The following is a 26,385-nucleotide window of genomic DNA, read 5'->3' on the forward strand; positions in this document are numbered from 1 at the left end:
ATACATATCACCTGAAAATGATTAAATCAAATAAGCATTCAAGTTTATATGGTTTGGAGTTCGAAAATGTGAATAGAAACAATGATAAGATCAGAATACTCACTTGCCTAATAATTGTGCATGCAGTGTACATACAGTTGAAGTCGGAGGTTTACATACACTTAGGTTGGAGTCATTAAAACTTGTTTTTCAACCACTCCACAAACTTCTTGTTAACAAACTATAGTTTTGGCAAGTCGGTTAGGACATCTACTTTGTGCATGACACAAGTATTTTTCCAACAATTGTATACAGACAGATTATTTCACTTATAATCCACTGTATCTCAATTCCAGTGGGTCAGAAGTTTACATACACTAAGTTGACTGCCATTAAACAGGTGGAAAATTCCAAGAAAATGATGTCATGGCTTTAGAAGATTCTGATAGGATAATTGACATAATTTGAGTCAATTGGGGGTGTACCTGTGGATGTATTTCAAGGCCTACCTTCAAACTCAGTGCCTCTTTGCTTGATATCATGGGAAAATCAAAAGAAATCAGCCAAGACCTCAGAAAAAAATTGTAGACCTCCACAAGTCTGGTTCATCCTTGGGAGCAATTTCCAAACACCTGAAGGTACCACGTTCATCTGTACAAACAAGAGTACGCAAGTATAAAGACCATGGGACCACGCAGCCGTCATACCGCTCAGGAAGGAGACGCGTTCTGTCTCCTAGAGATGAACGTACTTTGGTGCGAAAAGTGCAAATCAATCCCAGAACCACATTAAAGGACCTTGTGAAGATGCTGGAGGAAACAGGTACAAAAGTATCTATATCCACAGTAAAACAAGTCCTATATCAACATAACCTGAAAGGCTGGTCAGCAAGGAAGAAGCCACTGCTCCAAAACTGCCATAAAAAAGCCAGACTACGGTTTGCAACTGCACATGGCGACAAAGATCGTACTTTTTGGTGAAATGTCCTCTAGTCCAATAAAAAAGGGGGAGGCTTGCAAGCCGAAGAACACCATCCCAACCATGAAGCACGGAGGTGGCAGCATCATGTTGTGGGGGTGCTTTTCTGCAGGAGGGACTGGTGCACTTCACAAAATAGATGGCATCATGAGGCAGGAAAATTATGTGGATATATTGAAGCAACATCTCAAGACATCAGTCATTGGGGCATAAAGCCATTGAAGCTCTGCAGATTTTGTTGTGAGGATACAGATTCAATAGACCATTTATTTTGGTATTGCCCTCAGGTAGCTTGTTTCTGGTCTCAGGTTCAGGAATGGCTGAAAATGCATAGTATTGATCTAAAATTGACCCTAGAAATAGTACTGTTAGGAGATCTGGAGAGACCGGGTCAGTCAATTACTAATATAATAATACTCTTAGTAAAAGTATTTATCTTCAACTTGCAATCTCTGGATTCAATTAGATAGATTGAAATTGTACGTTAAACATCACAGCATAGTTGAAAGATATGTGTTGCGTAGAAACCCGAAGTGGGTGGCCAGCAGAGATAGATGGGATGGGCTGAGGGAAGCTGAGGGTTGGTATGTGGAATTGGAGACAATGGGGAGTGGAGTTGCTGTGTGGGAGATAGAATGATGGTCAAAGATAAAAGTCAAAAGTCAAAAAGTCAAAGTGAAAATAAAACATAATAAAAAGTCAGTTTGAATGACAGTGAGGGGCAGTGTTTTTACAACTAATGCCGGTTTGCCAGAGGCTGATGCCGTGCAGGTGTTTGTACACATGCATATACACACACTCTCATTCAAATAAACACATACAAGAACACACACGTGTTACACTATTACATGTAATAGTGCCAGACATGCACACAAACATATACAGTAGGCATTGCTGTTATGATTTCACTTGTCCTTGATGTCCTTTGTATTATTTTGTTTCATTTTTTTTTTGCATTGTTGTTTGCTGTTTTCTTCTATCTTTTCCTTTCTTCTCTTTAGTTCATTCTCTTGGTTGTTGGTGCATTGGGGGGTTCTTGGGGGTGGGGAATGGAATGAATTGTATTTTTTATTTTTCTTCTTGGGGGGGTTGTGGGAGTGGTCTCGAACGGTTGAGGGACAGCTATTGGGGAACTGTGGGGGGATCTTGGAAGGTTCGGGTTCAAGTTTTTTGGCCTGGTGGTAGATTTGTCAACGTGCCCTCGAGAAGGGCATTGACCCTGGATGCTTCTGTGTGCCGCTCTGAATGGGAATCTGTTGGATGACTGGTATGATGTAGCTGTTGATCAGCTTCACTGCAAGTATATTGTGTGTTTCGGATATTCAATAAAAAAATAATAATAATAATAAAAAATAAAAAAGACATCAGTCAGGAAGTTAAAGATTGGTCGCAAATGGGTCTTCCAAATGGACAATGACTCCAAGCATACTTCCAAAGTTGTGGCAAAATGGCTTAAGGACAACAAAGTCAAGGTATTGGAGTGGCCATCACAAAGCACTGCCCTCAATCCTATAGAACATTTGTGGGCAGAACTGAAAAAGCGTGTGCGAGCAAGGAGGCCCACAAACCTGACTCAGTTACACCAGCTCTGTCAGGAGGAATAGGCCAAAATTCACCCAACTTATTGTGAGAAGCTTGTGGAAGGCTACCTGAAACATTTGACCCAAGTTAAACAATTTAAAGGCAATGCTACCAAATTCTAATTGAGTGTGTGTAAACTTCTGACCCACTTGGAATGTGATGAAAGAAATAAAAGCTGAAATAAATACTTCTGTCAACTACTATTTTGAAATTTCACATTCTTAAAATAAAGTGGTGATCCTAACTGGCCTAAGACTGGGAATTTTTACTAGGATTAAATGTCAGGAATTGTGAAAAACTGAGTTTAAATGTATTTGGCTAAGGTGTATGTAAATTTCCGACTTCAACTGTGTATATATATATATATATATATATATATATATATATATATATAACTTATATATATAACTTATATATATAACCTTATAAAGACATTTACAGTGCTTTAGACTGTGTAATAGACTACTGAGATGGTAGGCTATTCAAGAAGTAAGATATTTTGATGTGCAACCTAATCCAGTGATTGTCATGAATTGTGGGTTGACAATAGGGTATTGATGAGCTTCAGATTCGTCTGAATTTTGTTGTTCAATAGAGATGAATTTGCCTACATCTTTATGTGTACTAATATCATAGGCTCATTTATTTTGGGGCTAATTCACCATATGAGGAAGTGAAAACTCAAAACATATTAGCTAGCACATTAGTCATGACTTACTCTAACTGTACATTTTATGTCTTAAAAAATACTTTGCAGTTGCAGCCTCCTACCCTATGCAACCGCAACGGCCGATGCGCAATTGTGCATTTCACGCTTCGTGTCTTAAAACCATGTCAAATATCTTGGTTGAAAAATAGTTGCTATTGAGCTCAATATTAAGAGATAACAAATAAAAAGGTATACCCACAGAAAGCTGAGAACAATAGTAGTTGCTTCCAAAGCTATTTATTTCCCGCAATTGGATTTTGAAACGTTATACAATCAGAAGCCTTTTTACCGTCTCCCGGAGGGCACATCAGCAGGCCCCAGAGAAACAGGCCCTGTGGGCAATATGCGAGGGTATAGCCTACTATTGTAGACTATTCTCCCTATTATAATTCTATGTACACTAATGTTCCAACATTAACATGGGTTGAAGAACTGAATGTGGCAATTTTCAGAATGAATCAAACCACAGTTTTCTTATTTTTGTGCGTAAAGGCTTTCCTAACCATTTTTTTATGATTCATAAATACTTTCTGAAATCTACAAGATCAGATTATTTTTAAATCTACCAATTGGTGCTGAAACGGAGACGAATATGCATATATTTAGATGGCTTTATTTCATTGATCTGTAAATAAATAATCTCTAAAATTATTCAACTGAGACTGTCGACAAAATTCTAACTAAAAGGTACACTGTATTTAAAGGGATGGCTTCAGATAAATGTACTGAAAACCCTATTGAATGAAAACTCTATGAGAAAATCTGTTGGCCAGCAAGTCTGAGGGTTTTCAGCTGTTGAATAACATTTCTTCAGAGCATGCAAGGAAAAGTGCATACACCTGAAAAGTGCATACGAAAGGTGTGCTTAGGAAAGGCTTAAATTCCTAAGTCTCAATCGGCCCCATTGTGGATACCCAAACCAGTTCTCATGACTTAATCACAACATTATTACTGACTGAACTTCCAAGCAATTTTCCTGTATTAAAGCACTGTGAAAGAAAGTGTTACAAGCTATTTTACAGGGCACAATTCAACTCAGGGCGCAATTCAAGAGATGTTCAGTTAAGTAAAGTTGGCCAGCAACGACTCCTCTATTCTTCCCTAGTCCTTGATGGAGGTTTAACCATAATACTCTAGTGGACTGTGTTCTGACTCTCCCCTCTCTCCCTCTCTTCCGTGCAGTATAGAGCCGTGAGATCTCTGGGTAGGAGGGCAGAGTGATCTTTCTCTCCGTGCGAATTATGAGTGTGATCTGGTCAAATCCCCACAGAGACTTCAAAAGAGTGGCTGTATGCATCCTGAATACTCTCAGTCCCACAGAACAGACACATTCTCACATTTACTCAGCCTGCAAATCAGCCAGAGAGGTGGGCATCCAGATCGTGTCCTGCAGTGCAGGAAAAGGAATACTCTATAGGAAGAGATTCACAGTAGAGCATTTCAGCATGAACGGAATGGTCTTAGAATGGTAAAAGCTGAATGGTAAAAAAAAAAGCTTGAATGCCCAAAGCAAAATTCCTCCAATGATAAAGCACGCAGGGGTCAGAGGTCAAGGTTTAAGGTTCAAAGTTCAGCGCAGCCCTTATCAATAAACCTCTCCCACTACCTTAAACACAAATAATGAACAACTGTTTGAGCGATTGCCATGAACCTCTGTCTGAAGCCCAGTTAGTGATGAGTATTGTTCTGAGAGCAGAAACAGGCCGGGGCTGGGGTGATACAGCATATGATCATCAGCATGGAGGTGCACAGCTTCTCTCTCCCAGACTCACTTCCTTTTAAACTGCCAGCAGAGCAGAACATTAATGCTTAACGCACAGCAGCACATACAGTATATCCTATGAAAAGTGGCAGTCTAGACTTCCAAGGCACTTAACTTCCAGTTTGAAAAAGAACCTTGAATTTTCATTTGCGGCTGTGTTCATAATTGTGTTTCAATTCTTTCTCTGTCTTGTACATTTGGTTCTGATGCCGGCAGGGAGGGAGGGGGAGGGGTGGCAGGGAAAGGGAGAACATTTTCTTTGAATTGAAGGAGTAGTGAGGCTTGAGGGGGCGTGTGGAAGAGAGGGTCAGGGAGAAAGAGAGAGCTGTCACTTTGTCGTTAACTTTCACTATATACCTCTTCCAATAAAAATGACAGCTGCAGCCCCCCCTCAAAAGGAAAGCAAAAGCATCACACGAGGAACACAAAACTGGACGGCTGTGAAAGACAAAGTTGTCCAAGGCGTTTTGGCGGTGCAGAGCCCACCTCTTCGCCCCCCCCACCAGACACACCCACTCCCAGTATTACCTTTGTTCCTGAATTACTGCCAGGAGAGGAATGCAGCCTGCAGTCTCCCACCCTCTGCCTGCACCCCCCAACTTTCTCATCAAAGACCATGAACTTCACTGGTGAGAAGACGAGGGGGCGGGGGTTACCTTCTATTCCTGAAATAGGCTACCCCCCAAACATACACAAGAACAATAAAGTCTATATCCTTGACTTGTAGAGGTACTAGGAATAACAAACAACTTCAGTAACAGGTGGTGGGACACACTTATAATACCAGCTCATCAATAATGACCATACCAGACATTGTTGAGCTCAACTCTATTTATCAAACTACGATGTTTTCTTTAGGTTTTCAGTCAGGGTTGAGTATAACACCAAGGCCAATGCCATTCTGGCTTCCACCAAAAGGTCCCTGTCCAATCTGGTTCCATCAAATAGAAAGAGGAAAAGTTAACTTATCCCTTAGAGTGCCTCTATATTTGTCTCACCATCACAATCACCATAACTGCCATGCTAAAAGCAATACTTCACCAACACTTATTTAATGAAATGTTACTTTCTGAACATGTGTCAGCTCTCTCTGCGGACTTATTTACATTCAGTCAGTTCCATTATCAAATCCAATTGTGTTGGTCACATACACATACTGTATTTAGCAGATGTTATTTCCGGTGTAGCGAAATGCTTGTCAAAAACACACAAAAAAACAAACTACTGCAAAGTTTCATAGGAGCTAGAAGCAGAGCTGCCATGTCTGTTGTCGCCATCTTACAAGCAGCCAAACAACAAAACCCATAAAAATGTTGAACCAGTGTAGCAACCCTCATGTTACATGATACATTAGGTTAAATGAGGACGGTCATCCTTAGTTATCTCTAGCCATAGATAACATAGTTGCAGTACATCTCAGGTAATACTAGATCTGCTCTCTTCCCCTATGGAGAAGACAACCAGGCCACTTAAGACCACGTCATTTTCTCTGTTTAATAATACACCACATTTTCTCAAAATCCATCCGAGCTGGCGAAGAACCCTCTCCTTTTTAATACATGGTTTCTTGGCTTATTGTGATGGCCACACTCAAATTCCTCTGACTAAATTGACACTCCGTCTGTTTTCAATGTCACTGCTCCAATATTTACAGCTTTAAATGAAGAGGGAGAAAAAGTGAAAAAGCAGGCTCCAGTGGCTAGTTAGCAGCATATAGAACATGCCGTGCCAAAAGCAGGATGTCATCACCACAGCCAACAATCAATCCAGAACTGAAAAACGCTCTAACTGTTATTTCAAACAGTGGCATGTTTTGAATTCCTAATGCAGCACAACTCTAGATAATTACACAGAGCGAGCAACTACTCAATACATTCAAGGGCTTATCAGAGTTAGTGGTGTCCTTGAAGCGGACAATTAACAATCAGAGCATTAGCGGGGATTTAAATCCAGAGTTACGGACCGACAAATCAAGAACTGACGACAAATGGCATGCTGATACAGCATGTTGAAACAGTGTGGAATGATTAGAACCTCTGGACTAAAGAAGCATAGAAAGATGCTGATTAATACAACACTAACTATTACACTTCTATTACACTTCTATTACACTTCTATTACACTGCTATTACACTGCTATTACACTGCTATTACAACACACATGCAGACTTCAAGCTATGCTGGGCCTGTAAACATTTTGGAAAAATCATACTGTCGATGATTCTAACACGGAGACACGGAAACTACAGTAGGCCTGTAATAGTTAAATGCCTAGTTAAATAAAGGTTCAATTTAAAAAATGAAAAATAGAAAACAGTAACCTGTCATGTCTATGTGAAAGTTGGCATGGTGAGATGTTCCATATGTCTGATAAGCCACATAAAGGCCAGTGTGATCACAGTGTCAGTGATCAGGTGTGTAATCAGATAGAGATATCCCAGAAGTCTCTGTGCCTCTCATCTGTGCAGATTGGCAGTGGTGGGCGGGGGGCAGGCTGCTGGGCAGGCTGCTGATATGTGTCAAGTTGTAACATGAGGCACCCCTGAAAGACCTGCAGTCACAATAACACGGCTGCCTACAGCTTCGGGGTATGTCTCTCCGACAGGGGACAAGTTGTGCTCTATACAGTTCACCAGACATACAGTAGCTGGGTTTTAATCATTTACACTGTGAGCTCCTGTAAGTGTAAAAGACTTAAAAGAACTAGGCCTATAGATCCACATGATTTGTTGAAATATTATAGTTATAAGTTGTTTTCTCATATTTTGGGACAAAAAGATAATAGGCCTAGGCTGTACTGTAAATTGCTAATTACTACTTCAGATAATAATAACGACAATTCAAATAGTCATCATAATAATATTTTCATCATAATTAAGTGTAATGAAAAAAGGTACAGTGCTGAAGCAATACATTTAATGAACATAATTCTGCACGGCAATGTATCATAGGAAAATATGAAATAGTGACATTCTCATTAGAATAAAAAACATATAGTATACATTTCAATATAGTGTTGCACGGTATAATGAAACTTCGGTACTTTTTCAATACTAGAACATGAAAAACTGTTCAGTACTAGAATTTGTGTTACTTTCGTACTTCTGTCAAATGTGTCTAACGTCATATACGAACTGAGAGGATCGAGTCTGTCTAGTTATTTGTCTGAATCTTCTCAAGGTGGCAGCAGTAAGCTAGCCAGGCTACTTGCTCTTGCACATGCAGTAAACACAGTGCGAGACACTTTTGAGAAGCAAGCGAGAGGAGAGAAAACGCTGACAGCATGGCTTCTTCTAACGAAAGCATCATACCGCCACGCCTGGAACTTGTTGACAAAACCCGTTTCAGAAGCGAACTATGGGAATACTTTGCTTACAGAGCAGATGATGAAGGCCAGCCCACCGAAACAACTATGCAAAAGGTGTTGCAAAGCAGTGCAAGGGAGTTTTAGTTCCAAAACGACATAAAAACTATTTTACACATGAGATTTTCATTGTAACGTTATTCTATTAGCAACTAAATTCAAATAATTTTTGAGCAACATTCACGTAAGCATTATAATATGATTACAACCCAAAAGAAATGCACTTATAACTTAGCTATGACAGCAATATATTTAGACTACTTCACGTTTGCCAGCAGCCCTGGTGTCGTCAATAGTTACCACATCCACAGTTGAAAAAGTTGTGATGGGAAACTTTCTCCATATGCCATGGTCAGTGTGAACCAGAGTGACTTGACACAACGCTGGCCAAAAAAGATGTAGCTACAAACAAAACAGAGTTAAATGGTTCCAGCCTGCCATGAATCAGCAGGGTAGCCTAGTGGGGGCGGCAGGGTAGCCTGGTGGTTAGAGCGTTGGGCTAGTAACCGAAAGGTTGCAAGTTCAAATCCCTGAGTTGACAAGGTACAAATCTGTCGTTTTGCCCCTGAACAAGGCAGTTAACCCACTGTTCCTAGGCCGTCATTGAAAATAAGAATTTCTTCTTAACTGACTTGCCTAGTTAAATAAAGGTAAAATATTTTTTTTCTATTTTTTAAAGCGTTCATCTCTGTACAATATACGGGTAACAGCCTAGCTACATTTTCAGATATTTATAAGTTTCAAATTTTGGCAGAAAGTCGTTTTCATTGTAAATTAAGCTCGCGAACATTAGCTTGCTGGTATGATCTGTGTAGTAATATTATTCGAATCAGAAACCCATTTACATTTCTAGTTCTAGCCTAAGTTTAGCTAGCTAACATTGAACCTAGTTGGTTAGCTTTAGCTACCTGCAGATCTATACTACAGTTTTGGCAATGTTTGTATTGGTAGTAGTATGAGTTGGGATTATACCGGTTTATTAATTTAGCTAGATAGCTACATTTCTAAACCAAAGATTCCACTTAGCCAGATGATCAAATTAGCCAGGTGTGTCTGTGGGTGATTACGGTAATCTATTGTATTTTATGAACATGTGTACATGTCTAGACAATACTGACCCCTCTACTTAGCTAGATGTGGCTGGGGGGGGGGGGGGGGGGGGTTATAGCATTTCTTTCACATGAACCATCAATTTAGACAAGTGTGTCTGGGTAAGCGTCATCTAATAATTATAAAAATAATTATCTGGACACTATCTGTACACCTTCTGTTTTATTTTTTTAAATTTTATTTCACCTTTATTTAACCAGGTAGGCTAGTTGAGAACAAGTTCTCATTTGCAACTGCGACCTGGCCAAGATAAAGCGTAGCAATTCGACACATACAACAACACAGAGTTACACATGGAATAAACAAAACATACAGTCAATAATACAGTAGAACAAAAGAAAACAAAAAGTCTATATACAGTGAGTGCAAATGAGGTAAGTTAAGGCAATAAATAGGCCATGGTGGTGAAGTAATTACAATATAGCAATTAAACACTGGAATGGTAGATGTGCAGAAGATGAATGTGCAAGTAGAGATACTGGGGTGCAAAGGAGCAAGATAAATAAATATATACAGTATGGGGATGAGGTAGGTAGATAGATGGGCTGTTTACAGATGGGCTATGTACAGGTTCAGTGATCTGTGAGCTGCTCTGACAGCTGGTGCTTAAAGCTAGTGAGGGAGATATGAGTCTCCAGCTTCAGAGATTTTTGCAGTTCGTTCCAGTCATTGGCAGCAGAGAACTGGAAGGAAAGGCAGCCAATGGAGGAATTGGCTTTGGGGTGACCAGTGAGATATACCTGCTGGAGCGCGTGCTACGAGTGGGTGCTGCTATGGTGACCAGTGAGCTGAGATAAAGCGGGGCTTTACCTAGCAGAGACTTGTAGATAACCTGTAGCCAGTGGGTTTGGCGACGAGTATGAAGCGAGGGCCAACCAACGAGAGCGTACAGGTCGCAATGGTGGGTAGTGTATGGGGCTTTGGTGACAAAACGGATGGCACTGTGATAGACTGCATCCAGTTTGTTGAGTAGAGTGTTGGAGGCTATTTTATAGTTGACATCACCGAAGTCGAGGATCGGTAGGATGGTCAGTTTTACGAGGGTGTGTTTGGCAGCATGAGTGAAGGATGCTTTGTTGCGATATAGGAAGCCGATTCTAGATTTAATTTTGGATTGGAGATGCTTAATGTGAGTCTGGAAGGAGAGTTTACAGTCTAACCAGACACACAGGTATTTGTAGTTGTCCACATATTCTAAGTCAGAGCCGTCCAGAGTAGTGATGTTGGACGGGCGAGCAGGTGCGGGCAGTGATCGATTGAATAGCATGCATTTATTTTTTACCTGCGTTTAAGAGCAGTTGGAGGCCACAGAAGGAGAGTTGTATGGCATTGAAGCTGATCTGGAGGATAGTAAACACAGTGTCCAAAGAGGGGCCAGATGTATACAGAATGGTGTCGTCTGCGTAGAGGTGGATCAGAGAATCACCAGCAGCAAGAGCAACATCATTGATGTATACAGAGAAGAGAGTCGGCCCGAGAATTGAACCCTGTGGCACACCCATAGAGACTGCCAGAGGGCCGGACAACAGGCCCTCCAATTTGACACACTGAACTCTATCAGAGAAGTAGTTGGTAAACCTGGCGAGGAAATCATTTGAGAAACCAAGGCTGTCGAGTCGAAAGCCTTGGCCAGGTCGATGAATATGGCTGCACAGTAATGTCTCTTATCGATGGCGGTTATGATGTCGTTTAGGACCTTGAGCGTGGCTGAGGTGCACCCATGACCAGCTCTGAAACCAGATTGCATAGCGGAGAAGGTACCGTGGGATTCGAAATGGTCGGTAATCTGTTTGTTAACTTGGCTTTCGAAGACCTTAGAAAGACAGGGTAGGATAGATATAGGTCTGTAGCAGTTTGGGTCTAGAGTGTCATCCCCTTTGAAGAGGGGGATGACCGCGGCAGCTTTCCAATCTTTGGGAATCTCAGATGATACGAAAGAGAGGTTGAACAGGCTAGTAAACAGGGGTTGCAACAATTTCGGCAGATCATTTTAGAAAGAGAGGGTCCAGATTGTCTAGCCCAGCTGATTTGTATGGTTCCAGATTTTGCAGCTCTTTCAGAACATCAGCTATCTGGATTTGGGTTAAGGAGAAATGGTGGGGGCTTTGGCGGGTTGCTGTGGAGGGTGCCGGGCAGTTGACCGGGGTAGGGGTAGCCAGGTGGAAAGCATGGCCAGCCGTAGAAAAATGCTTATTGAAATTCTCAATTATAGTGGATTTATCGGTGGTAACAGTGTTTCCTAGCCTCAAAGCAGTGGGCAGCTGGGAGGAGGTGCTCTTATTGTCCATGGACTTTACAGTGTCCCAGAACCTTTTTGAGTTAGTACTACAGGATTCACATTTAGGTTTGAAAAAGCTAGCCTTAGCTTTTCTAACTGCCTGTGTATATTTGTTCCTAACTTCCCTGAAAAGTTGCATATCACGGGGGCTATTCGATGCTAATGCAGAACGCCACAGGATGTTTTTGTGCTGGTCAAGGGCAGACAGGTCTGGAGTGAACCAAGGACTATATCTATTCCTAGTTCTACATTTTTTGAGTGGGGCATGCTTATTTAAGATGGTGAGGAAGGCCCTTTTAAAGAATAACCAGGCATCATCTACTGACGGGATGAGGTCAATGTCATTCCAGGATACCCCGGCCAGGTTGATTAGAAAGGCCTGTTCGCTGAAGTGTTTTAGGGAGCGTTTGACAGTGATGAGGGGTGGTCGTTTGGTCGCAGACCCATTACGTGATCGCTGAGATCTTGATTGAAAACAGCAGAGGTGTATTTGGAGGGCGAGTTAGTTATGATGACGTCTATGAGGATGCCCGTGTATACAGAGTTGGGGTTGTACTTGGTAGATTCATAGATAATTTGTGTGAGATTGAGGGCATCAAGCTTAGATTGTAGGATGGCCGGGGTGTTAAGCATGTCCCAGTTTAGGTCACCTAGTAGCACGAGCTCAGAAGATAGATGGGGGGCAATCAATTCACATATGGTATCGAGAGCACAGCTGGGGGCAGAGGGAGGTCTATAGCAAGCGGCAACAGTGAGAGACTTGTTTCTAGAAGTAGAAGCTCAAATTGTTTGGGTACAGACTTGGATAGTAATACAGAACTCTGCAGTAGATTGCAACACCGCCCCCTTTGGCAGTTCTATCTTGGCGGAAAAGGTTTTTGGTGGTTTTCCTAAGCCAGGATTCAGACACGGCTAAGACATCCGGGTTGGCAGAGTGTGCTAAAGCAGTGAGTAAAACAAACTTAGGTAGTAGGCTTCTAATGTTAACATGCATGAAACCAAGGCTTTTACGGTTACAGAAGTCAACAAATGAGAGCACCTGGGGAGTGGGAGTGGAGCTAGGCACTGCAGGACCTGGATTAACCTCCACATCACCAGAGGAACAGAGGAGAAGTAGGATAAGGGTACGGCTAAAGGCTATACGAACTGGCCGTCTAGCACGTTTGGAACAGAGAGTAAAAGGAGCAGGTTTCTGGGCAGGATAGCATAGATTCAAGGCATAGTGTACAGACAAAGGTAAGGTAGAATGTGAGTACATTGGAGGTAAACCTAGGTATTGAGTAATGATGAGGGAGATATAGCCTCTAGAGACGTTTAAAACAGGTGATGTCATCACATATGTAGGAGGTAGAACAACATGGTTGGTTAAGGCATATTGAGCAGGGCTAGAGGCTCTACAGTGAAATAAGACAGTAATCACTAACCAGGACAGTAATGGACGAGGCATATTGATATTAGAGAGAGGCATGCGTAGCCAAGTGAACATATGGGTCCAGTGATTGGTTGGGCTGACTGTGGACACGGAGATTCAGACAGTTAGCAGGCTGATGCTAACAAGCTAACAGTTAGAAGGCCGGGGCTAAACAAGCTAGCAATTAGCAGACCGGGGCTGACAAGCTAGCAGTTAGCAGACCGGGTTAGCAAGCAAGCAGTTGGCAGACCAGGGCTAGCAGTTAGCAGACCGGGGCAGGCAAGCTAGCAGTTAGCAGACCGAGGCTAGCAAGTTAGCCTTTGGGGGACGTCGCGATGGGGGTAAGTCTGTTTTTGCCTCTTCGTGCGGTGACGTCAATAGACCAGTCATGGAATTAGTAGGGTTCCAAGTAGCTCTAGATAGCTAGCAGGCCGGTTAGCAGAATGGGCCTTCAGCAGACGTTGCGCCTGAGGGGCCTGTTGGAATCCTCAGGCAGATTATGTCGGTATTCCAGTCGTAGAGGATCGGCGGAGTTCCGTGCCCCGTACCGGCAGTAGAAGGGGTCCGGATATTGTAGCCCAGGAGTGGGCTTCGGTGGTAGCACAGGAGCCCTGGCCGAGCTAGCTTCAGGCTAATTGGTGCTTTCTCCGGGATGGAAACGCTAGCCAGGAGTAGTCACCCGGGATTGAGGTTAGCTAGTTGCAAAGATCCAGATGAAAATGTTCATAGTTTGCGGTAGGAATCCGGGGATATGGGGAAAAAAATATATAAAATAATAATAGGTCCGTTATGCTCTGGTTTGAGTCACGTTGTTCGAACTGGCGAGAGTTTTCCGAGCTGAAGGTTAGCTGATGACCGCTAGCAATGGTTTGCTGACTGATAGCTGGTAGGTAGTTAGCTGGCTAGCTTCAGTTGAGGGATTCCAGATCCGAAGTAAATAGAAACACTTACAAAAAAATAAAACAGATCCACGCCACATTGGGTGAGGCGGGTGGCAGGAGAGTATTTAGAAGTTGACGTTTAGGAAAATATTTTTAAAAGATATGCGAAGAAAAAGATGTAAAAAGATATATACAAGGGACACGACAGGACAGACGTCTAACTGCTACGCCATCTTGGAAATCAATGTATCCGGTGCATGTGGCAAATAAACATAGATTTTATTTGACATAGTGTGTGTTTACCAGAGACGGTAATGTGGAGAACAACATGACCTGCACCAAAGTCAGATTAGGATATAGGCCAAGGACTCGATAAAGTGTATTTTTACCTGGAGTTTTCCCTTATTGTAGGCTACTACTTTCACCACTTTTAGTCTTGAAAACGTTGGTTGTTTACTATACAACTCACTCTGTTTAGCACATGGCCTCACATTTGAATCCTTAAAGAGATAGGTGGTGTCACGACTTCTGCCGAAGTCGATGCCCCTCCTTGTTCGGGTGGTGCTCGGCGGTCGACGTCACCGGTCTTCTAGCCATCATTGATCCATTTTTCATTTTCCATTGGTTTTGTCTTATCTTCCTAGACACCTGGTTCCAATCCCATTCATTACATGTTGTGTATTTAACCCTCTGTTTCCCCTCATGTCCTTGTCAGAGATTGTTTGTTGTTATGTGCTTGTGGATTTGTATTGGTGCGCGACGGTTATTTTACCCATGTTATTTTATTTATGTACGTTGGTTTTTGGAGTTTGTTTTATCTTAATTTATCTACTCCAGTTACACCAACTTGGTTACTCCTGCGCCTGACTTCCCTGCCACCTACACACACGACATTGACAGGTGGGGCTAAGGCTTAAGATGCTGAATGGGTTTAGACAAAGTAGAGCTCTCCAGTAGGTGTAACAAAGCATTGAAGGGACATTTTCTCAAAAGTTGGGTTACAAGTTTATCAACTTTCAAAGCAGAATAACTTCCCCATTGTTCCTCAACTGCAGTGTATGATATGCAATGTCTCTACTTTTATCCAATGTAAAAAACACAATTTCAAATTTTACTACATAGGACCGAATACAGGTGTTTGTCACATTTCTACAAATACTTTTCTTTAAATCTGATTTTAAACCTAACTTTAACCCTAACCTTAACCACACTTCTAACCTTATGCCTAACCATAACCTTAAATGAAGACCAAAAAGCTACATTTTTACTTATAGCCATTTTGACTTTGTGGCTGTGGTAACTAGTGACAACCCAGCTCCGGGGCGGAGCATTGCACCGTGGAAGTTGAAATGCACTCTGGGAATAATAGTATGATGTGTAAAATCCATTGTATTTCTATAGTATGTAGACTATTGCAATATAGAAGATTCAGAAATGAGCTTCAAAGTGTCTTTTTTATGCCGTTTTGGAACTAAACTATTAATTTAATGCATTCAATTATTTCGCTGTAATGAATAATGAATTATAGGTCTAATGAATGTCATTTGATCCAATATTATGGACATAGATAAGCATATTAACCTTGATATGAATGACATTACATGTATAACAGTTTAGATGTAACTGTAAAATCATTTTGTATGCTCTGAGACTCAGATATGGTTTGGCATAAAGAACATTTGAGATATTCTGTTATTTAATATGGTGTTACATTTTTTTAAAGAAGTGTAATATAGAATAGAATACATTATATTTGATATTTTAGTTGTTCTCCCAGTAATCAACATACCGTTGAATGTTTAAAATAATAAAGCCCAGTGGTTATTCTGTGACTTTTGCCATGGTATCGTTTCAAAATCAAGTATCATTTTGGTATTGAGTATCATTTCGGTATCGAGTATCAGGATACTAAACTTTGTATCAGTATCAAAGTAAAAATGCTGGTATCGTGACAACACTATTTCAATATACAGTACACTGCCTTCAGAAAGTATTCATACCCCTTCACTTACAGTATTCCACATTTTGTTGTGTTACAGCCTGAATTCAAAATTGATTTCTCACCCATCACCACATAATACCCCATAATGACAAAGTGAAAACCTGTTTTTAGCCATTATTGCACATTTATTGTAAATGACATACAGAAATATCTAATTTACAAAAGTATTCACACCCCTGAATCAATACTTTGTCTGCGATTACAGCTGTGATTCTTTCCGCGTAAGTCTCTAAGAGCTTTCCACACCTGGATTGTGCAACATTTCCCCATTATTCTATTCAAATTATTCAAGCTCTGTCAAATTAGATTTTCAAGTAGTAGTAGTTTAAGTCAACACTGTAACTCGGCCATTCAGGAACATTCACTGCCTTCTTGGTAAGCAACTCCAGTGTAGATTTGAGGTTGTGTTTTAGGTTATTGTCATGCTGAAAGGTGAATTAATGTCCCAGTGCCTTGTGGAAAGCAGACTGAACAAGGTTTTCCTCTTGGATTTTGCCTGTGCTTAGCTCCATTCTCTTTCTTTTTTTATCCTGAAAAACTCCCCAGTCTAACGATCACAAACATAACCATAACATGATGCAGCCACCAATATGCTTGAAAATATGGAAAGTGGTATTTAGTAATGTGTTGTATTGGATTTGTCCCAAACATAACACTTTGTATTCAGGACAAACAGTTAATTGCTTTGCCACACTTCTTGCTGTATTACTTTAGTGCCTTTAGTGACATAACATTTCAATTTAAACAATTTTAAATTCAGGCTGTAACACAACAAAATGTGGATAAAGTCCAGGGGCACTGTATTTTCACACAACTACATTTATAATCATTACTTAATTGCTTCAAAGTGTTACATGTTATAAGGAAAATATTTGTTTTGCTTTCATAATCTGTATGTATTATTGCCAATTCCAGAGTATAAATATATATTTTTTTATCTTATAAACGTTGGATGAAACATAGCAACAGAGCACCTTCACATTGGTTCGGTGGAAGCTTGCTTGTAACACATCACATCATCAGGTTTTCCCAGCACTATCTTATTTGCACTATTAAATCATGAATTAATTACAAACTAGCTAGGTAGCTAGCTATATCATTTGAACCAAGCTACAATAGGCTATTCAATCTAAGGATTTTCCAATTTTCCCAATCAGTGGCATCAACTTATAGGTGACTACTTTTTTGACCCTGAGCCAGAGAGCGTCACCATCAGCGACTCCGCAGACAGCAGAGACAACGACTCAGACGAGCTCACCAAAGTCGAGACCGAGCCCTGAAGGCAACCGAGGAAGACCACCCGTTAATGGTGGATCTGTCAGTTACGGTGTTTCAGTCGGTCGAGGGAGAATATGTCAGTGATGCTGGGCAAGACATTGAAAAGGCTTGCGTGTTCAGGTGCACTTGCAAGTCCAACGAAGGGAAGCCTGGATATTTGCTTTTTACCCCCGAGGAGATGGTCAAGAGACGTGACCAGATTAATTAACTCACCAATGGTCAGTGGTGGAAAAAGTACTCAATTGTCATACTTGAGTAAAAGGAAAGATACCTTAATAAAAAATGTAAAAGTGAATGTCACCCAGTAAAATACTACTTGAGTAAAAGTCAAAAAGTATTTTGGTTTTAAATATACTTAAGTATCAAAAGTAAATGAGGGAACCCTCCAACACTCAGACATCATTTACAAAAGAAGCATGTGTGTTTAGTGAGTCCACCAGATAAGAGGCAGTACTTAAAGTATTTTTACTTAAGCACTTTATACCACAGCCAATGGTAAGTGCTTACCATTAAACTATTAGTCAAGTTTAGTTGGCTGTGAGTGTGTAATGTGTGTGTGTTTCTGCGTCTGTCTATCTGTCAGTGTTTGTGTGTGATGAAGCACAAGTAGACTGACTAGCTAGCTAGTTTGTGTATTAAAGCCAAGTGTGTGTGTGTATGAGTGAGTTAATGTGTGGCATGGGAGAAAGAGGGAGAGAAGAGGGGGATGTGTAGCCCATACTATGTTGCTAGTCATTTATGGGACCTGTGTGTGTGTGTGTGTGTGTGTGTGTGTGTGTGTGTGTGTGTGTGTGTGTGTGTGTGTGTGTGTGTGTGTGTGGTGGGTGCTTATATTTGTCCTATTACATAAATGCATGAAATTGCCATCAATAAAGTTATCACATACCTTTATATCAAACGTGACCCATTTCACTACTAGTAAAAGTGTGTGTCTTTTGCATGTGTGTGCTGTTTGTGGTGTGTTTGTTTTGTATGTGTGTGTGTGTGTGTGGGGGGGAGGGGGGGATTCACGCATGCATTTCAATGAGTGCAGGTTATGTTTAGTTTGTCTGTGTTATTGTTGTTGATATTACATGAAAATGTATTGGCTAGTATAGATTATGAAGATGACTGAATGTTAAAGCATTATATATTGTTATTTGTCTTGTTTTTCAGATGAATAACATCTATAGCTCACTGGCAAGATCGCTGGTTCCATTAACCTCTGCAAGGAAACGAGCAAACAGAAAGAAACAAAACATCAGAGGACATTATTTCCTTGATAGCCAGAAAATCTACAGAGAAACATCCAAGTTTCTCCGGGGGTAAGTTTTCTTTACAGTAATACAACTTGATGTTTTCTGTTGTTATTGGGGCTGCAACAGCATGAAAAAGTTCATCAGTTATTTAAGAAATTATGAGTAGTAGGCTGCATCATGAATAGAAATACAAGAGCTCATTTATTTTCTGATTTTAGTATTTCTACAAAAAGCGGAATGCAGTGAAAGTTCTAAAAGGAACATGGCATGGCTCCGAGGAAGAAGAGGTGTGGCAGTTGTCTTGCCAGCAAACGGGTGCTGTCCTACGAGGATCTTCAGAGAATCGTCCACTACGTCAACTTCGCTGATGTCCAAGCGATGCCGCTCCCAGGACAGATCTTTGGATTTAAGAGGGCAGACATCGGGTGCTACCGACATTTGAGACCAAGTCTTCTGTATGGCACAAGTATAAAAACTTTGATGCGTGATCTTTTTCCTGAATCTTGATACTTATATTTGTATCAAACAAAGAGACTATAAGTCCTTCCTCTCTGGTGACGTGTGGTCAGATTTTGTTTAACGTTTCTCACTATAGTTTTGAAACATTTTACATTAACGTAATTTACCAGACGCTCCAGAACGACTTACATGAGCAATTAGGGTTAAGTGTCTTGCTCAAGGGCACAGACAGATTTTTCACCTGCCGCCCCAGAGATTACTCTGACCGTTTTTAGTGCTCACCCCTCTATCCCCTTCACCGTTGCAGCTCTTTTCAGATGTTGTTTACTCTGTATGACTGTCATACAGTGTGCAGGTCCTGGGTTTGTGAGAGGGTTGCCTGAGCACATCTATACTCATTATCTGTGATGTATTTATAAGAGATGTTATTTAATGTGGTTATTGATTCATTATTTATCCTCCCAAGCCTTATCTCCAAATGTAATGTAACATGAAAACACTATGGGCCACAACCATAATATGTTCGAGGACTGTGTGTGTGTGTGTGTGTGTGTGTGTGTGTGTGTGTGTGTGTGTGTGTGTGTGAGCAGAACACAGCCACTAATGTCAATGAATTTCATGGATTGTGTTTTGTATTAAGTAAATAGCTGGTATTAATTATTTGAATAAATGTCTTAAAAGTAACTGCAAACTTTGACTGCGTTTTTTCTCAAAAACATGGTTTGGTGATGCAGCATGTAATGGCACGTAACTCGCTTGATATTTGGAGTAGAGATCATATTGGTCTGAATAGAAAGCTAACATTCTCCTCTTTCCAGCACTGTAGAAAACGGTGTGTTTTGAGGTCAATGTGACTGATTATGATAGAGCAAGTCATATATTAACACAAAAAAACATCTTATGTAGGTTCTTGCAATAGCCCTCTGTGACTTTAAAGAATATTTCTCTCAAAACTGTGATTCCTAAAAGATGTGTCCAGAGATTTGGTGAACTCAGATGTATCTAAAATCCTAAATGAATCAGGAATAAGCGTGGTGAGCTACAGCATAAGGACCCTATATTCATGTCCACATTATATGTAGTGCAACAAGACCACTCATGGTCTGTAATGTTATGTTTTTATTAGGGATTTTGAAATTAATCATTTTCCATATTTTACAAATGTTTGTATTGAACTTTTATTTGTAAATATGTCTGTATCTGTTGTCAAGTCCGTCAGTGGCTAGTCTAACTCTTTCCTGCAGTCAAATGACCAAATCGTCCATGTAGTGGCCTCATGGTTGGAATGTTATTAATATTTGTCATAATTTCATAATTAATAAACATAATTTCAAAAACCCGCCTAAAATCTGGTGTTTCTATGTAAAACGATTTTGTTATATTTCAGTCTTCTGTGATGTATATAAATCATGTGTAATATATGTGTAATATTTGTAATATGTAAAATATCAAGAAAAACATGCCAAAATGCTAAATAAATTAGCCCTGGGGCATTATATAGTGCTATTACACAAAACAAAAAGAAGTTTGGAGATTTGTACTACATATTCGAATAATATAATGTTAGAATTAAACAATCAAGGCTTTTAAACACTTGTTGGACAATCATTTAAACAATTATACTGAACAAAAATATAAACACAACGTGGAAATCAGTCAATTGAAATACATGAATCCCTAATCTATGGATTTCACATGATTTGGAATACAGATATGCATCTGTTGGTAACAGATACCCTTTAAAAAAGTAGGGGTGTGGATCAGAAAACCAGTCAGTATCTGGTGTGACCACCATTTGCCTCATGCAGTGTGACACATCTCCTTCACATAAAGTTGATTAGGCTGTTGATTGTGGCCTGTGGAATGTTGTCCCACTCCTCTTCAAAGGCTGTGCAAAGTTGCTGGATATTGGCAGGAACTGGAAAACATACACATTGATCCAGAGCATCCCAAACTTTCTCAATTGGTGACAATTCTGGTGAGTATGCAGGCCATGGAGGAACTGGGACATTTTCATCTTCCAGGAATTGTGTACAGGTTCTTGAAAAATGGGGCCATGCATTATCATGCAGAAACATGAGGTGATGGCGGCAGATAAACGGCACGACAATGGGCCTCAGGATCTCGTCACGGTATCTCTGTGCGTTCAAATTGCCATCGATAAAACACAATTGTGTTCGTTGTCCGAAGTTTATGCCCACCGCCACCAAGCGGCACTTGGTTCACAACGTTGACATCATCAAACCGCTCGCCCACGCGACGTCATACACGCTGTCTGCCATCTACCCAGTACAGTTGAAACTGGGAATTATCAGTGAAGAGCACACTTCTCCAGCGTGACATTGGCCATCGAAGATGAGCATTTGCCCACTGAAATTGGTTACGACGCCAAACTGCAGTCAGGTCAAGACCATGGTGAGGACAACAAGCATGCAGACGAGCTTTCCTGAGATGGTTTCTGACAATTTGTACAGAAATTCTTTGGTTGTGCAAACCCACAGGTTCATCAGCTGTCCGGGTGGCTGGTCTCAGACGATCCCGCAGGTGAAGAAGCCGGATGTGAAGCTCCTGGGCTGGCATGGCTACACGTGGTCTGCGGAAGTGATGCTGGTTAGACGTAGGTCCAAATTCTCTAAATGACGTTGGAGGTGGCTTATGGTAGAGAAATTAACATTACATTCTCTGGCAACAGCTCTGGTGGACATTCCTGCTGTCAGCATGCCAATTGCACGCTCCCTTAAAACTTAAGACATCTATGGCATTGTGTTATGTGACAAAACTGCACATTTTATTATTGCACCCAGCACAAGGTGCACCTGTGTAATGATCATGCTGTTTAATCTGCTTCTTGATATGCCACACCTGTCAGGTAGATTGATTTTCTTGGCAAAGGAGAAATGCTCAATAACAGGGATGTAAACAAATTTGTGCACAACATTTGAGAGAAATATGCTTTTTGTGCATATGAAAAATGGCTGGGATCTTTTATTTCAGCTCATGAAAAATGGGACAAACACTTTACATGTTGTGTTTATATTCTTGTTCAGTATACATGCCTTTGATGGTGTCTGATGGAGTTGACATGAATCCAGTTAGTTGCATTGTATAAAATAGGTTGTTCCTTTACATGGTGTGATAGCTCATACTTTGGTCTATCAAAACATATATTTCAAATTTTGCCCATCTTTCAAGAATTCCTGAGCTTTAAAACAACAACATTTTCTCTCAGCCACATGGCAAAATTTGTAAAATAGCATGACATTAGCTATAAAACTGCACTTTAGGTTTTTAAGTATTTCATATACTATGTCCCCAAGTGCATACGCAATGTAGCGTAATTTAGCCAGGTTTGTCTCCCTGGGACAGTTGGCTACATGTAAAATGAATGCGCGAGTAGGTTTTGGGTAAATTCGATTTTAGATAGTAGCCTATCTCGTAAAAAAATCGAATCAAATTGACAATATTTAGCAGAATTGTCAGATATGAAATCTATTGAAAGATAGATTATGGTTTTTCTGAATGAGATGTCACCTTAATCAGGCGGATGTCATCAGGACAGATAGCAGTGGCACACGAGAGTGAATTGTAGTATTTGACAAGCCTGACGCGACTCAAGTTTTTTCTGTGAAACATACCGTGAAACATTTCTTGAAAACTTCCAAACAAGAAGTCTGTCTTTCCATATATTGTGCACAACGTAGACTAAACATGACTTTTATTTTACCTGACTGTAATGACACATTTCTGAAGCTTCAAAATGCAGTGCATAAACGAGACTAACACTCGTAAACGCTGAGTGAGTGAACGTTGTAACATTGTAAACTCAAATCTTGCAATAAAAAAAAATTCGAAGAGCAAAACTTACCCAATGACAAGAAAGGTTTGGTTTCCATTTCTGGTGGGTTAGCTCATGCCAGCTGACACGACCGTGTGAGTTTTCAGGCGGGAAACAAGGGCGTTATTCTACAAGGCTGGAAAGATGGATCCAGGGCAGTAAAAGTGACAGTCTTTCAAAAACGACGTTCGTTAGTGTCAAAATTCACCTAATGTTTCTACTTCTGTTTGCTCACTCAGCTGCGCTCACTCCTTGCGATCCTCTCTTTTTAGTTAGAACTCCAACTACTGGATCCGCACTGCAAAAGGGACCCTCGCAAGGGGGACTCCCACCAACGCAAGAAAACCGCAACGACACACGAGAAAGGGGGAGTTTATAATTAACCCTTGTAGGACTTTACTTTTTTTACTTACTGTTCTCATATAGCTATCAATTTAGCGTCGGTCCATTACAAACTGAATTTTGAGACGGTATGAAACCAATTTATCCAAAACTCGTATTTACACACGACTTGGCATCTCAAAATAAGGTTGAATTGAGGCAAGGGGAAAGTAATTAAAGTGCATTTTCTTTCTCATGAAGGAAGGCATTCTCACATTTCCGTTGTTTAGCATACACCTACTGTATTTAACCCAGTCAAATCAAAGCTGTGGCATGGTCATAAAACATCCATAACAGGCCTATTGAAAATAATTACATTTCTCATGTTCAAGGTATAGGCTAATGATTATACTAATGTATCAAAGGGAGAGACAATAACTAAATATGAAGTAATAAAATAATGGCAGGGCTTGAAAAGGGGTAGGATGGGGTTACAGTAAGTCAGTGGTTCCCAACCTGGGGTACTTGGGCTATCCACAGGGGGGTACTTGGGAAGACTCATAAGACCATAGGCCTACTGGTAAAATGCACGAGGGATACTTTGTGGGTTCTTCAGACAGAGCAAAATGTGATTCGGGGTACAGTAACCAAGAAAGGTTGGGAATCACTGCAGTAAGTTGTATGTTATTATCCCACAACCTATACTGTCCTCTCATATCCACTGGCATCAAAAGAATTCATGAGCCATCGGCAATGCATAAAAAATCTATGTATTCATTGCAGATCCATCAAAGTTTAGTCACACTTTCACAGGCCCCGGAGCTACTGTACCTACAGTATACAGCAGCATGCAGCATTTACATAACTCCCATTGCATTAGAGCACAGAGAAGTAGGTCATTTCTCCATCATTGTTCCCCTGCTATCCTGTTCTGGGCATGACAGTTTATCCCGAATCCAAACTGCATCTGTCTTGCCTCAACATCCTATCCCTCACCACATATGCTGCACACGTGGAAAAGCATGTACTGTACTTGAATACATTTCACAAGAGTGAAAAATACATTTTCACTTGAGATTACATTTCACCCAGAGAGTTGTTGGAAGCAGTTTTGGCAGCAGAATACCATAGCCCCCCTTCAAGTCCCTCCTGCCCTGTTTAGGATAGGAACATTTTATATATAGGAAGTCCTGAAGCCACCCTGTAGGCCTGTGCAGAGAGTTCTCCTCATCTCATTGAGTATTGAAGGTGTTCACCACATTTGTGCTGAGGCAAGATTAATAATTAATGCAATGTATGGCGCATGAAAGATCAAAGCCAGTTGTGCAATAAACCAAAAGCAAGTGTGACACCAATTCAAGGGTGTGTGTGTGTGTGTGTGTGTGTGTGTGTGTGTGTGTGTGTGTGTGTGTGTGTGTGTGTGGTGTGTGTGTGCGGGTGTGTGTGTGGTGTGTGTGTGTGTGTGTGTGTGTGTGTGTGTGTGTGTGTGTGTGTGTGTGTGTGTGTGTGTGTGTGTGTGTGTGTGCGTGTGTGTGCTCTTGAACGTGTGAGGCAAGAATAATGGGAGAGTTCCCCCATTCCATGTTACACTTTTAAGTGATTTCTGTTTATTTTGAATGGACAATGTGTAATGTACATGTCCTTGTAGCTATAGCTGTGTAATTTCCTTCAGATGTAGTTCTGATTTGGACTTTTATCAGCTTCAGAGTTAAGATTGGTGAGCCACACCCATTTAAACCCACACAAAGTCGTTTTGGTGTCCCCCGGCCCTAGCCCCCATTGTTTCTGAACAGGGCATTGTGGGAGGTCACATACTAGTGAACCTGTTGGGAGTAGATTCTCTCCAGGCTCCGGGAAAACAACCCAGACCTCTGTTGCATTTCTGAAATCCTTCTACGCTCAACGCACTTCCTGTTCAAACCCATACACAGCAGCTCCACCAATCAAATTGAATGTGAGGGAGTCACAGGTCAACTTAACATAGGGGTAGGGAACCTGGTACAATCATCTTATGATGAGACAAATAGATTAATGTCCACAAAAATCATAAAAATATTAAACAAATTGACTAGAGGAGAGCATAGGTTATTCCCATGGCCCAGGAAAAACATCAAGTTTTACGAAGTCTTCTCTCTTCCTTATGTGAGGAAAATGTGTATCTCTTTAGATAATAATTCCAATACAATACTTATGACTGCTGGATGACATTACATTCTGTTCTGATGACCACAGGGTCCAAAGTAAAGCAGAGTATTGTTCAAATCAAATCAAAGTTTATTTGTCACACACCGAATACAACAGGTGTAGACTTTACTGTGAAATGCTTACTTATGAGCCCTATCCCAACAATGCAAAGTTCAAAAGTACATTTTTCCAAAAATAAAAAAGGAAGGGGTACGATGTATTGGAGGTGATTGAGGTAATATGTACATGTAGATAGAGGTAAAAGTGAGTAGGCAATCAGGATAGATAATAAACAGAGTAGCAGCGTATGTGAAGAGTGTGTGTGTGTGTGTGTGTGTGTGTGTGTGTGTGTGTGTGTGTGTGTGTGTGTGTGTGTGTGTGTGTGTGTGTGTGTGTGTGTGTGTGTGTGTGTGTGTGTGTGTGTGTGTGTGTAGCGTTAATATGCATGTGTGAGTGTGAGTGTAGAATGTGTGAATGTGTGGGTAGAGTCCAGTGAGAGTCCATAGACCAGAGCAAATACCAAGAGAGTCAGAGCAAATAAAAAAAGTGGGTCGATGCAAATAGTCAATTGTGCACATAGAAAGGTTAATTGTTTAACCATTGTATACAATTAATTGCCCTGTTGGTGATGACTAGAGATCAGTGAAGGAAAAATATAAAAATGTCATATTCTATTCATCATCAGCTCAGATGGCTGTTGAGCCTGAGGCCTGTGCTCTGTAATCGAAGACAGACACAACACACTCTTTTAAAACGCCTCAATCGCTTGTGACCCAGCCATTTAATCCTCCTCCTTGGCCGTGATTAATAGCTGTCTGACCCTTCACCTCCTTCCATACCAATTCTCAGGAGGGTGTTTTAGGTGTCCCCTGTGCCTAACACTTCAGATGCCGTTTCTCTCCCCAACCTTGTTCTCTGCACCCTTGACTGTTCATGGTGATGGCTCTTCCACTGGTCTATTTCTCTCTCTCTCCCTCTCGCCACTGCAGCCCTTAACACTCGTACCCGTATACAG

The 26,385-nt window shown here is 40.9% G+C and overlaps 1 protein-coding gene across 2 annotated transcripts in view; it reads right to left on the reverse strand.

The window, feature by feature from the left end:
- Positions 1–23,168, reverse strand: part of LOC145854626 (uncharacterized) — a 104,818-nt gene extending 81,650 nt beyond the window's left edge. For both annotated transcript variants that reach the window (XM_082955332.1, XM_082955331.1), the window contains exon 1: positions 22,896–23,168. In XM_082955332.1, coding sequence (XP_082811458.1) covers positions 22,896–22,923 — 28 coding nt within the window. In that variant the 5' untranslated portion in view covers positions 22,924–23,168. The remainder of the gene's footprint in view (positions 1–22,895) is intronic.
- Positions 23,169–26,385: the final 3,217 nt, after the last annotated feature.

The sequence above is a fragment of the Salmo salar genome, chromosome 01 (assembly GCF_965601325.2).
Source record: "Salmo salar chromosome 01, fSalSal1, whole genome shotgun sequence".
NCBI lineage: Eukaryota > Metazoa > Chordata > Actinopteri > Salmoniformes > Salmonidae > Salmo > Salmo salar.